At 40.6% G+C, this 13,069-nt stretch overlaps 1 protein-coding gene across 1 annotated transcript in view; it reads left to right on the forward strand.

Moving 5' to 3' along the window:
• The window catches only part of CACHD1 (cache domain containing 1), a 112,425-nt gene that overhangs the window by 88,654 nt on the left and 10,702 nt on the right, over window positions 1-13,069 (forward strand). Inside the window, 6 exon segments of the mRNA XM_052801818.1 lie at window positions 1,636-1,804; window positions 3,935-4,077; window positions 4,639-4,820; window positions 6,503-6,613; window positions 10,661-10,783; window positions 12,956-13,055. Coding sequence (XP_052657778.1) covers window positions 1,636-1,804; window positions 3,935-4,077; window positions 4,639-4,820; window positions 6,503-6,613; window positions 10,661-10,783; window positions 12,956-13,055 — 828 coding nt within the window.

The raw sequence follows: 13,069 nt of genomic DNA on the forward strand, positions 1-13,069 counted from the left end.
GAAGTATTGCTATATATTGAAGTATGAACGGTTTGAATTACTCAGAAACTGCATGAATGTGGAGGTTTTTTCTTACAGTGAAGAACCAATGAAATTACCATTTCAGGTTTGTTAGCATGTCATCTTCTGAGATGTATCTGTATGGATATATGTGTGCTTTTCCTTCATGAAGGCACTCATTTCGTAAGACATATGTAATGTGGAGTTACATAGAGATGATACTCCTGCTTTCCTAATGGAAGTAAATCTATGCTGGTCTGGATGTCATACTGCAAGCCAGGTGACACGTAAATACCTACCAGAGACCACAACTGAATACTGTGCCGAGGCAGTGTTTGGTATTAAGTCATTCTTTTGCTTAATACTGTTGTTATGTTTGGGGCAGAGTAGTACGATCCATTAATTAATACAGTTGGGAAAATGTCAGCTTCTCATTCTGATACTGTCTTGTTGCAGAACTGTATCAGTAGCCAGTGATGATGTTTCCTGTAATTTAACACTTTTCTTATAAACACTAGTTACGTTGAAGCTTTCATTGAAACTGAGTATGATGTGTATGCAACAGGCTATATTACCAGTTGTAAGAGCTTCAAGAGAGCTTCTAGCAGCTGTCTTTTGAACATATCTGAACACTAATCTTGACCCAGGGATTAAAATGGAATCTAAGGTTAAATATAATCCAGGTGAATTTCACTGATGCCAGAAATAATTGGCTACTTCTTTGTGCCAACAAACTGAAGAGGGTACTTGTGGATCATTTCACAGTATTAAGTTAAATCCAACCTAAAAGATTAAGCTGAGCAGATTTAAGAGATTAAATCTGTCATTGTGTAACAGAAATTCACATAGGAGGGTGTCTAGAGCTAATTTTCTAGTGTTGTAATGCTACATTAAATATCAAACACCCTTACAGAGCAGCTGGGCAACTCCAAGTTTTGCTAGTCTGATGTACTATAGGATACTTAAAATATACAAACCAGTAAAGCATGTGACACATGCAGCACACAACTAAGAGTGGTAATGATAAAATCTTATTTTCGAGAGTTAATTTGTCTGTATTTTTCATAAATGGAATACCAGTGTGTTTTTATCAACCGTGAACCTGAAGCTTCTCCTCTCTTAATAGCATTTCAAAAAGTATCCACGGAAGAGTGTTAGAAATTATTGCTAATTGAGCAACAAAATGAAGGTCTTAATGTAAGCTTTTTTCCTGAAAACGAAATATTTTTATTTTCTGCATAGACTGTGGAAAAGTATTTTTTGTACAACCTAGTGGTTCCAATACATACAAGATGATTACAGATTGGGATGGGGCTGTATGGGACTGAGCTGCAGTAATCAGACTGCTGAAGACAAGTGTCTTTATCCTGCATGGAGACCGATATGGCTTGAGGACAATGCTTCTCTCTGTTTTCTGTAGGAACAAGTCCATATTAGCTTCTTTGAAAAGGAGCTGTCTGTTTTCAGAGAGAGTGGGAACTGTGATCCTTGAGAGTATGGTGAAGTGTGGTGCTGCCTTCCAGAACTGGATGAGATGAGCAATTAAAGAAAAGAGAATGAATGCTAAATCGAAAATAAGTTCTGTAACTCCTCCACCTTTTTGTTTCTGTTTGATGACTTGCCCGTGTTTTTCAGGTCCAGGACACATCCTTTATTCTGTGTGTCGTGGTAATACAGCCAGAAATACCTGTTAAACAGCTGAAGAATCTCAACACTGTCCCCAGCAGCAAGCTCCTGTATCATCGACTGGATCTGCTGGGCCAGCCAAACGCCTGCCTGCACTTCAAGCAGCTGGCTACCTTAGGTAAAGCTTTCTTGCAGTTCATCTTGACCACCTCATACATGTTTCTGTAGAGTGTGCCAGGAGAAAGTAAAACTCGTCTCAGAAAACACTGGAAATACTCTCCTCTTGAGAGGCTTTTGTTTCCAAGGCTGATTTTCTAATCAGCCGTTACCTTTTTATAGCTCTTCCTTGATCATAGCTCCCCTGCTCAATGGCAAGCGCTTGCATGGATGAACGCAGTGGGACTGCTCGTCAGAGTATGAGATAAATGCACCGTGAGTCTTGCTTGATCAAGTTCCCAGAAAGTGGAGTGGGGAGAGTGAGAGCTGTCTCACCAAGCTTAAAACAAAGTTCTGTTCTCTTGGCTGTAAAGCAGCTTATTGACAGATAATGTAAGTAGGATGAAGTCCCAGCGAGTCATGCAGGACTACTATTCTTTTTACTTTGGATTTATGCAGGTTTTTCGCTGCCATAAGCATTTAATACCATCGGTCCATGTGAAGTCAGAAGTTAAGTCTGTTGGGGGAAACTGAGAACTTCGGTGGTCTGATGGTTTCCAGACCCTCCTTACCTACTTAAAAATTCTCAGGTTACTGACACATTCCTGTTTTTGATAAGCTAAACTGATTCTGCTCTACCTGACTAATTTCAGTAGTTGCTCAAACATTTCTGGAAAGAGGGGTAGTCTCCATGGCAGTCTAAGTTCTAGCATCTGGAAAGGATAGAGAACTTAAAAAACATAATACATCCTAAGAACATAAAGGCTTTTTTGTATAAGCGTCATAAGTTGTAAGCTTTCATATTTAAGTATTAATCTTGGGGATTTTGCTAAAATCTGTGCTACATTATAAGAAGTTCTGAATTAAGTGCTTTTTGTTTGTAGCAAGGTTTGAAGGTCTCATGGTGGATTAGTGGCATACTTGTGAAATTTTCTTAGCTATATTGCAGTTCCACAAATAGCTAAGTGAGATTAGACTGGAGGAGTTATGGAGGAACTTGACAAATCTATGGAAATTGCTTTGCCAATTGTTTAAAATGCAGGGTTTTTTCTTTCTTTAATGTGGTGCCTAGTCTTGATTATCTTATATCCAGAAAGACAAGATATAAATGGAAAATATCCAAAAAAACGCAGTACTAAGCTGACAAGTGGAAAAACTTCATGCAAAGCAAAATGCAATCACGTCAGAATATTTGGTCTGGGAAGCAGATGAAGGACTATAATAGAAGTTCATAAGTGATGACTGCAGTACATATGGTTGCTGGATGTATGGTGATGTGTTTTAGAGGAATGTGAATAAAAGCAGAACACTTCACACACTCCAGTGAAATTTTTCCTCTGGAGACCATTACACATGGGGAAATTGGGTTCCATGGGTCAGATATTCAGAAAAGGCGTTCTTCTTAACCTTCAGCCCTGCATCATCATAATGGTTTTTCTTTTTAAGAAGAAAAAGCTGTCTGGTATTGCAGTTTCTGCACAGTGAAAGTTTACTTTCTAGTCTGTTCTGAAAATCACCCCAGACAGCTATGCTTTTATTGGTAAGCTCCCTCTTCTGCACTTGTAATTCTCCATTTGTTCATTATCTGTAACTGAAAGTGCTTGTTTTCGTTTTCCTCTGCTGTATCTAACGGAAACATGGATAATAGATTTCTTCTTCTTTAGCACAAAGTCTTTTCTTAAGGGAAAACAGCTTCTGTAATCTTTCAAAAAGTAGCAATTCAGAAATTGTTTAGACTTTGAGAACAAGGGCACTAAAGTCTACCAAATAACACACAGAGATCAGAGTAAGTGGACTAACTTTCAGACTTCTGTATTTTGATGCAAGAAAGGTAGTTCATGTGCAGCCTAAGTTTTGTCAGTGCCTGGGATTGCCAGCTGTGCTGGTAAGTGCTCTGGTTTGGGTGGAAAACTTCATGTTTCCTGCCCTCACTCCCAGTCCACCCATGACCTGAAGGAGCAGTGCACTTTGCATACTGAAGCGTGGGAGAGCGGAGGAACAGGCAGAGAGGTGAAGAATGTGTCAGTGTAATTCCTTCCACGCATCCTCAGCCAGGACACCATGTCAGATACCCTTTCGTGGTACAAATGTGTTTACTATGCGATATGTGCAATTCATTGTCCTTAACTTTCTCATATTTTGCTATTTCTAGAAAGCCCTACGGTAATGCTTTCTGCGGGCAGCTTCTCTTCTCCATACGAACATCTCAGCCAGCCCGAGACGAAGCGGATGGTGGAGCATTACACAGCGTACCTCAGCGACAACACGCGCCTGATCGCCAATCCTGGCCTTAAGGTACGTCCTCGGTGCTCTGGTCAGCCCTGGAGACCCTGCTTTCCTCCCATCCCACGCCTTCATCCAGGAGGGCAGTACCTGAAACATCGATCTCCTGATGCTCATAGGGTTATGGAGCGGTGGTTTGGAGTGGTATTCCCATGCCTGGAGAGGTGGCCGAGGGCTTCCTCCCCAAGAGGCGGGGAAAAAGGGTGATAAGCAGCTATTGAAGTAAACACTAGAAAAATTAAGGCTACAGTGAATTCTTAGCAGAAATATCTTTGTGTTCTTTGGCATATAAATGAGAAATTCCTATTTTGTGTGCAAGCGGAACAGTATTTATTTTTACGTGAAGTAAAACAGTGAACTCTAAAAGCCGCAGAGATAATGACAACAGTATTTCACTATAATAAGCTTTTCCTTTGCTTGGAATGTGCCAGATCCGTCTGGTGTGAGAAGACTTTAAACAAGTAATTGAGTTTAGATGATCTCCGATCGCTCTTTAGGAAACCCCGCGAGCAGCTTATTATCTTTTCATGCAAGTCTTAGAGGAACCCTGCTAGGTCCGCCTTTGTTTTGCAGTTCTCTGTCAGAAATGAAGTAATGGCTACCAGTCACGTCACAGATGAATGGATGACACAAATGGAAATGAGTAGCCTGAACAGTTATATTGTGCGCCGTTACATAGCAACCCCCAATGGGGTGCTCCGAATTTACCCCGGTTCCCTCATGGACAAAGCATTTGATCCCACCAGGAGACAATGGTGAGTTTTTAGGGACCTGTTATCAAAGCTTTGGATAATCTTGGAGGGCAATAAGGAAAATATTTGGTATCGATTTTATAGCCTGGGTTTTTTTACGGCCAGCTAATAAACTATTTAACTAGAAATGTTTTCATCGTGGGTAAAAGACTTGGTGCTTAAATACAGCTAGTTAAAACCTTTATTGGTTCCAATTTCAACCTTTTTTATTTTAAGCGATCATTTCTGTTTCATATCCCTGCTATGGCAGATGGGAATATAAATATTCAGAAAATGAGCATCCCCTTTAGGGATTAGCTAATTTGGGAGCGTTTTCAGCTCCTTGTGCCATTTTTGGTTGTTAATATTTTAGTCTTCCTGTTTGTTTACAGCGGGTTTCCTCGCTAATTTAAAGTAGAAATTTGCTGGCTGGACTGTGCACTATTAATTATGCACTAGCAGCTGATTTGGGAAAATATTTGTATACATTACAAATGAGAGCGAGCCTGAGACCTGAGAGTGCTCTGGAGTGTGTTTCGACTTGTGTGTTTTGTTGAAAGGAGCCAGCCGGGTCCTGCCGCACCGGGATGCTGGGAAAGGCACGAGCCAGCGCCGGGTCCCAAACCTCCAGCTGTACGGCGAAGGCTCTGAATTGCTCCTGGCATTGGCCGTGCCATAGCTCTCCTGACCCATGTTTTCCCTGGAAAAAATCATTACCGTAGCTACTGATTAGCTTTTCTTCAGGTTTTCTTCATTTTTGTTGTTATTTATGTTTTTGCTGACATCAGATGATGGAATTTTGCTCTCTTTTTTTGTAGTGAGATAAATGGGGCATTCATGTTGTAAATTAACTGAATGCACTTCTACACTCCCTTGTCTCCATTCTAAAAGCTCTCAAATTATTTTCATGATTGGTTTTGGGAGGGTTGTTTTTTTTTTTTTTTTGCTTTTACACTTCACTGATTTTCTCAAACCATGGTTTTGAAAAAGCCTCCATATGCAGCATGCCACAGTGTCTTGTTTTTTATATAAAGCCAAATGGCAGTGTTTTGGAAAGAAGATGCAAGCAAAGCACTAATAATAAAGTAGAATTCCGTCACTTGCACAGTGCGGTCCAGACTCACGGGTTAGTATATATACTGGGGTGGGGGAAAGCTGAGTAATAGATATTTCATACACAAAAGTGTTTCCAACAGTTGGAATGTTTTATAAACTTTCTTATGACAGTAGGAAAATATTTGACACGATTGTGGCTCATTTTATGTTGACAGTAAGTTTTAGAAGAGATTGTAATTATAATCACTTTCTGACATCTTTCCAGATTTTCATGTGTGAATTCTGCCTACAGGACATCCTTTCTCTTGCGTTTGCAACACAATAATTTTGCCAGTGTTTGCTTTGAGTTTGAGACTCTGCTGGCACTGTGTCATATGTTGTTCTGGGGAAAAATGTCTAAAATTAGACTAAACGTATTCTATGCAGAAGTAAATCGAGGTTTTTTTAATGCAGTTGTATGTACTGAGGAACCATTTATTGAGCTAGTCTGGTTTTGGTCTGGGTCCTAATCATGCTTAGGTACTTGTTTAATATTAAGAAACATTACTTTGGTAGCATGTTGTTCACAGCGTGCAGAATTTAATGTTGTCTTTAAAGTTTACAGTAACCCTTTTTCACTAATTAGGAGTGTTTCTTTTGGCTTCCCTTAGGTACTTGCATGCGGTGGCTAATCCAGGACTAATTACCTTTACTGGTCCCTACTTAGATGTTGGAGGGGCAGGCTACGTCGTTACGATCAGTCACACAGTCCATTCTTCCAGGTAAATGGTGTTTTCAGGTTTGTGTCAAGCAAGAATACTCTTAATTATCAAGATGTGCTTTGGATAGAAGAGAAATATGCTGAGCGACTCCTACGTGTTCAAGAACTGAAAACCAAATCTGTTTTTAAAGTGCTTTTGTTGAAATGTAATATAGCCTTGTGTAGATTCAGTGGGAATAGTATATTGAAAAACTGTGAAAAATCCATGTTATATGAGTAGGTTTATATTCTGTAGCTTTATCAATATACGAATAATAACAGCATATAGAAAAAAAGATCGATTGGTGAGAGTGTGCTCCTGGGTGAACAAGGGATGAGATGTCATGTATGCAAGACAAGGACCTGGGAGGAGGAGAGGGATCGCTTTCATTAGGCAGTTTGGGATATGTTCCCTCTCTGCTGGTAGTCAAATACTTTTTCATGAAGACAGTTAATCTCTAAATTTCCTGAAGTTACTCACACTTATGCTTCTGGAGTTGTATGTACCAGGGTGATGTTCGGAAGGGAGTAAGAGGTGAAAGCGGATCTACCTAACTGCAAATGGAGGTCAGCCCGCAAGTCTGTTTTAATTAAAGCTCTGTCTGTACTCCAGGAGTTGGGGGAGCTCCTCGCCTGGGCTGTTTAAATTCGGCAGTTCTGGACAGGGGCTTTCAGGAGTAAGAAGAACTTGAGGAGAAGCCTGTAAACCTTCAACTGCCCTTATAGGATTGCAGAAAACAAATCGGAGTGGAAACAGCGGCCTGTGCCTTTGGGATCAAAACCAAAATGAGTATCATAGCCATAGAGGAAGAAGCATTTTCTTTATTAACTAGGCTTCTATGGCTTAAAAAAAGGAAAGGGGAAATTCTAATGTATCTTCATTCAAAGTTGATCAAGAGACTCTCAGTGTTTTCTTTATTCTCGGTACAGTTAATATTACCACCAGGAGAAGTGGAGTCAGTCTCTCTATGAACATCTTGTCAGTACTGGAATGACCCTTTCCTCAAGGACCAGGCTGCTTTTGTTTCAGCTCCCTCCTGGCCAGGCCCCCAGCCTAAGGCTGAGGTTTGCCTTGAGATGTAGGCTGTTTAAAGGAGGTCAGTGTATAGAATATGTCTAAACCTTCCTAGCTTAAGCTCTCCCAAGTTTCAGAAATGGTAAAGTTATCATTTTGGTTTTTACACGGAGTCTCTTTCAAGACTTGCACTGAGCATGTGGCTTCTGTGCATGCTCCATCTAATAGTCCACCAGTACAAATGTGACGGCTAACATTGCGCTGGTAAATACAGATTACAAAGCCAGCAGAGCTCGGGACACAGCTTTTCTACTCTTCTCAGAGACATCTCGGCTTTGTTTGGGATTTCCCACCACAGGACATCTGCCTGTCTTTTTTGGCAGGAGTATTATCAGGCGTAATGCCTGCGTGTTGCTTCTCACAGAGGAATTTACTTAAGGGAAATAAGCACTTTTGTAAGAAGAGAAGTGCAATTAATCAAAAATCTGATTTTTATCTAGTAAGAGATGGTTTAGTTAGCTTTAAGAACTTAAAGCTCATGTGGGTTATTAGAACATGATTAAAGAATAGTTAAACAAAGTTTGGCAGATGTGAGTGTGATTCTTGGGTAAATATGACCTCTAAAGCTTATAGTCACATGCGGTTATAATCCCCAAAGAGGTCTTAGTTAAAAAAAAAATAGATGGGGGAGGAATCAGCAGAGTTAATAGGCATACTCGCATTAGAAACTGCTCTGTGGGTTTAAATAACAACACTAGTTTATCTGGAACTGACGCTTATCTCTCATTCCCATTTTATGTATATCTCATTTCTTTTTTGGAAGCTGGGAATAGAAGATTCATGCAAGAAGTTATTTAATACAGCTTGTATCAGCAAACCAGAAGGATTTAATGCTTAAAAATGAAGCTAAAATATTTACAGCATTCCTAATGGCTTTTTGTCAGAGCGGTAACTTCATAGCTTGATGCCTTGTCACATGCAGTTAAATGTATCTGGGCTGCTTCACTGTCATCCTTTTTCCTCATTCCTTCTCCATGAAATGGGTAATGTTAAAAGTAGATTAAATGCAGGTTTTTAAGAATCTATATTTATAAATCTACAAATTAGATCTGACTACATCTTCACTGTACCTCTTTAAAAGCAAACAAACTTCAGTCCAGTAAACAGAGTTAGTTTTATATGGGTAGGGGGTTGCCAGCAGCTTTTACTTTGTATAGTCCAGCTGTGCCATTCAGTTATCATCTTTTTCTAAATGTTTTTATTTCTATTTACAAGAATAAATTTTAAAAAGTAGCAAGTCAGACTCATCTCCTTTGTCATCAGCGTAAAGCCCCCATAGGTGCAAAATAGCATGCCCCGTGATTTGAGGATGAGCCGATCGTTTTGTGTCCTTCAGGGGCAAGAGGCAGCTTGGTCTGGCTGTGCCATCTCAGTGCTGCAGGAAGCAATCTTTGAGAATTAGGAGCGCCAGGGATTCCCTGGTCGTTCGGTCCAGCCTCAGGCTACTGCACACCACTGCATCATATAATCGTTTTTATAACCCACCATAGTAAATATTAGGTTTTTGCCTCTATTATTATATTCAAAGACTTTTGTTCCAGAACCTTGCTGCTCTGATGCCCAGCTGCCCAGTGAGGATTTGCACCTTAGTTCAAGTGCCTTGATTCCAGAGTTCTTGAGTATCTGGATATTTCTCCTGAGGGGAAGGTGGGAATTTGCCAGGACAGGAAGTTTTGGAAAAATAACAACATAAATAGAATATAATTTCTATCTGGAGCTTTCAGCATCCAAATGGTCTCAGCAAACGTCAAGACCGTGCTTCTGCCAGGAGACCTCTTGCGATTGCTTCACTGATGGTGAGGAAAGTTAAAACGATACGACTAAGTGAAAGTAGCGCTTTTTTACGTTTATAGAGCTGTAAGAAAATACACTTCCATACATCAGCCTGAGACTGTTTTGTCGGTCTTTGATGTATCGGTTGCTAAGGCAACTGTGTATATTCCCGAACTGGTGTGTAAAAATAGGAACACAAGCGCATTTTCAGTATGGGCGAAATATTGCAACTCACAGCAGCTCTTGCTGCCAGTGCTGGTGAGCAGCCACAGAGACTTCAGGTTCTGCCCTTTCCCTAAACGTTCATTTTATGGTTGCCCTACACTGGGGGAAGATACTGAATCAGAACATTTATGAAGTGATACGGTTTTAAATGTCACTTGGCACTCCATAGGCAGTGGGAGGCAGTGTCACGTTAACATGAATTACTCCTGTTTAACTCCAGCTAGCATGGATAACTGGCATGTTAGCGGGATGTGATTTGAAGCATTTAACACGGTGCTCGTTAACTAGCACCTAAATACCACCTGGTTGCCTGGTACAAGGTAACCTCATTCCTGTCTGTACCTTGGGCAGCTTTTTTTTTCTGGCTGAAATTCATAATCATTCCTACACTTTGGAATTTTAGGGATTTAGCAAAATGTCTATGGCAGCTTCATATTCAGGTCCTAACGCTGGGGGCTGAGCAAAGAGGAGCAGTGCAGAATGTAAACCCCCCCTGAGGCAGTGGGGATTTGGGTGCTAGAAATGCAGGACCTGCGTCCTGCATTCATTTGTGAGGGTGGGGAGTTTTTAATCCTAATTTATGTTGCTAAATACTAAATCTGTATAGGTGGTAGGGCTGTATGTAACTGCTGAGGAAGAACAGCCCGTGGGGAGAAGGGTCGGTTCCCGGGTGTGATCCAGTCCTTGCTGGGCTGTCTCCTCTCTCCTCCATGTTCTGGTTGCGTGAGGTGCAATTTAAGTGAAAAGACTTCAGGATTTGCAGCAAATAACTAACACTGTTAAGACACTGTTCTCTCCGTTTACAGCTGCTATAACTGTTCATTTAAAGACAAGCAGGGTGAACTGAGCTTCAGTGTGGAGGTGTGCACTTGAGCTGGTCTTTTATATGCCAGGGAAGCCAGTCCCATTTTCATGTAGGGAACTGAGTAATTCAAATATTAATAATTAATACAGCCATGAAAGGCTTTTTCCTTTTTTTTCCTCCCCTCTTTGCAGTGCACAGATGTCTTCAGGACATTCAGTGGCAGTAATGGGCATTGACTTCACCCTGCGATACTTCTACAAAGTTCTCATGGACCTGCTGCCAGTTTGTAACCAAGACGGAGGAAACAAAATAAGGTAAGCCGTTCCTTCCAGGCAATGTACATCTAAAGCCTTTTTTTTTTTTTTTTTTCCACCTTTAACCAAATGACCCAGAGGTACTTTCCAACTTAACTTATTCTAGGATTCTGTTACTTTCAATGTGTGTTCTCTGATTTCTACTAAAATTTGTGCTTGTTCTTCTCATAAAGGTTATGTGGAATTTTTTGTTATTCAAGATCAAAACTGTCATCAGCTAAGTAAACAGGCTGCAGGAATAAAAAAAGGAAGATAACTGATTTTTTTTTTTTTTTATATTTAGACTTCACTGAAATCCTGGGGAAAAAAAACATTCTTTATTAAATGAACACACTTCCCATTCTCTTCTGTTTGTTTTCACTTTGCCTATTTAGTTACTGTGAACATGTAATAATGCTGTATTATCACTAGTTATTTCAACTATGATTATTAAAATATACTTTTGTTATATTTTTCTCAGAAATAGGTAGCACAGCACTAGTCAGAAGATGTCTGATTTCATCTGGAATATCTAATTTTATTTAGACCTATGTGCATCTTAATTGTTCCTCTTTACCGTTTTTTGAAAAATCATGGGGCTGGGGGGAGGCAGGGGTAGACTCTGGTTTGGATCTGGAGTAACTTGATAACATGGTTTGGTCATTGTTGTTGTTCCTTTGTTTGTTTTTAAACCTTAAATTTGGGAAGGGAAGTGGTTTTCTGTCATCTTCCCAGTTCTTTTCTGGTTTGGTTTGGGTATTTTTTTATATATTTTATGGTGTATAAAACAAAATAATCAGGATTTCTGGTTCGGTATTGCCTCCCCCCCAGTTAAAAACTATTAATAATCAAAGGGGTCAGATGCTTTATTCTGTTTGTACGTTCCCTAAATGAGGAATTTCAAGCATATTGTTAAATGCTTTGTTAGACCGTTCTAATGTAGAAGCCAAATCTAATGCTTACAGCCTCTGTGTAAAAGCATGCAGGTACTAAGAGACAACTATTCTAACTATCTGGCAGGCATTTGGGTTTTTTTAATGTATCTCTACTAAGCTTTTTCCCTCTGCAGTCATTCTGGGGTAATCACGAGCCTACTCGTTCTCCCGTTTCCTATTGCATCTTTCAGAAAAAAGAGAAAATGCAACATCACTACATGAATTTCTAACGCAAAACCCAAACAGTTTGGAGCAGTAAAAAAAATACAACTAAAAGTTTTCATGACTCCTTTGTATACCTGAAGTATACAGTCCCATCTATTCTGTGCCGATTGCTTTAAATTATATCTGCTCTCTCCCTCCCTGAGCTGATGTCGGTAGAGCTTTACATAGCAGACTGCCATGGGAATCGCAGACTTTAAAGCCGCCCGAAGCGTCCACCGGCCCCAGGCGGGAGGCCAGGGCTGTGCCGGGACACGGCCGGTACCCCGCTGAGCTCTTTGGGAGCATTGCGTGGCCGCATTAACCTCCTCCCGTCTTCCTTCTGTGGCCACCGATTCTCTTGATCTTGGCGCAGGCTGTGCCGTCCCCGGTGCCGCTTGCTCCTCTGCCTTCCCCAGCGCGGCTGTCTGCGGCTATGGAAACGGGAGATGGCGAAAACATTACGGATTAAAACCTCACCGCACACTGGGTTCTAGATAGGGGCACCGATCTGACATCATTTCCCTGAGATCACACGGGAAACTTATGGGAAGAGCTGAAAAGGGAGAGGAAAGATTGGGAAGACTGAGAATGAAACAGGGGTGATTTATCTCCCCATTAAAATTGAATTCTAAAGCGGGAGGTCATTAAAGGAGAGTGTGAAATCTCTGTTTAATTAGGTAACAGAGTAGATTAATAACTGCTAAAGCTTTCCAAGTTCATTATGCTTCATTTATTTCTGGATCTTCCCTGATCAGACAAGACAACACACTGATGAGTTTTCCTTTCTCTTTCTAATCAGTTCAATTTTCAAGTCCTTGATGGTCCAGGCTTGCTGTAACAGTAACAGATTTAAAAGCTTCAGGGAAATACCAAATATATTCTTTAAAGACATTTTGCAGCGGATTTGTTTAATGGCCCTGTTATTTTAATAAATGGAAGCCTTTAAAAATTCTTCCTCTAGCTGTAAATTTAAGATCATATTTTATTTCACCGTATTTCTCTGAAGCCCAAGGAGGTCTAATGGGAGGCTCTCTGCTTGCTTTGTTGTGGGCAGGTGCTTTATCATGGAGGACAGAGGGTACCTTGTGGCACACCCAACCCTCATCGATCCCAAAGGACACGCACCGGTGGAGCAACAGCACATTACGCACAAGGTCTGGCTCCTTTT

The sequence above is a fragment of the Harpia harpyja genome, chromosome 11 (assembly GCF_026419915.1).
Source record: "Harpia harpyja isolate bHarHar1 chromosome 11, bHarHar1 primary haplotype, whole genome shotgun sequence".
In the NCBI taxonomy this organism is placed as follows: Eukaryota; Metazoa; Chordata; class Aves; order Accipitriformes; family Accipitridae; genus Harpia; species Harpia harpyja.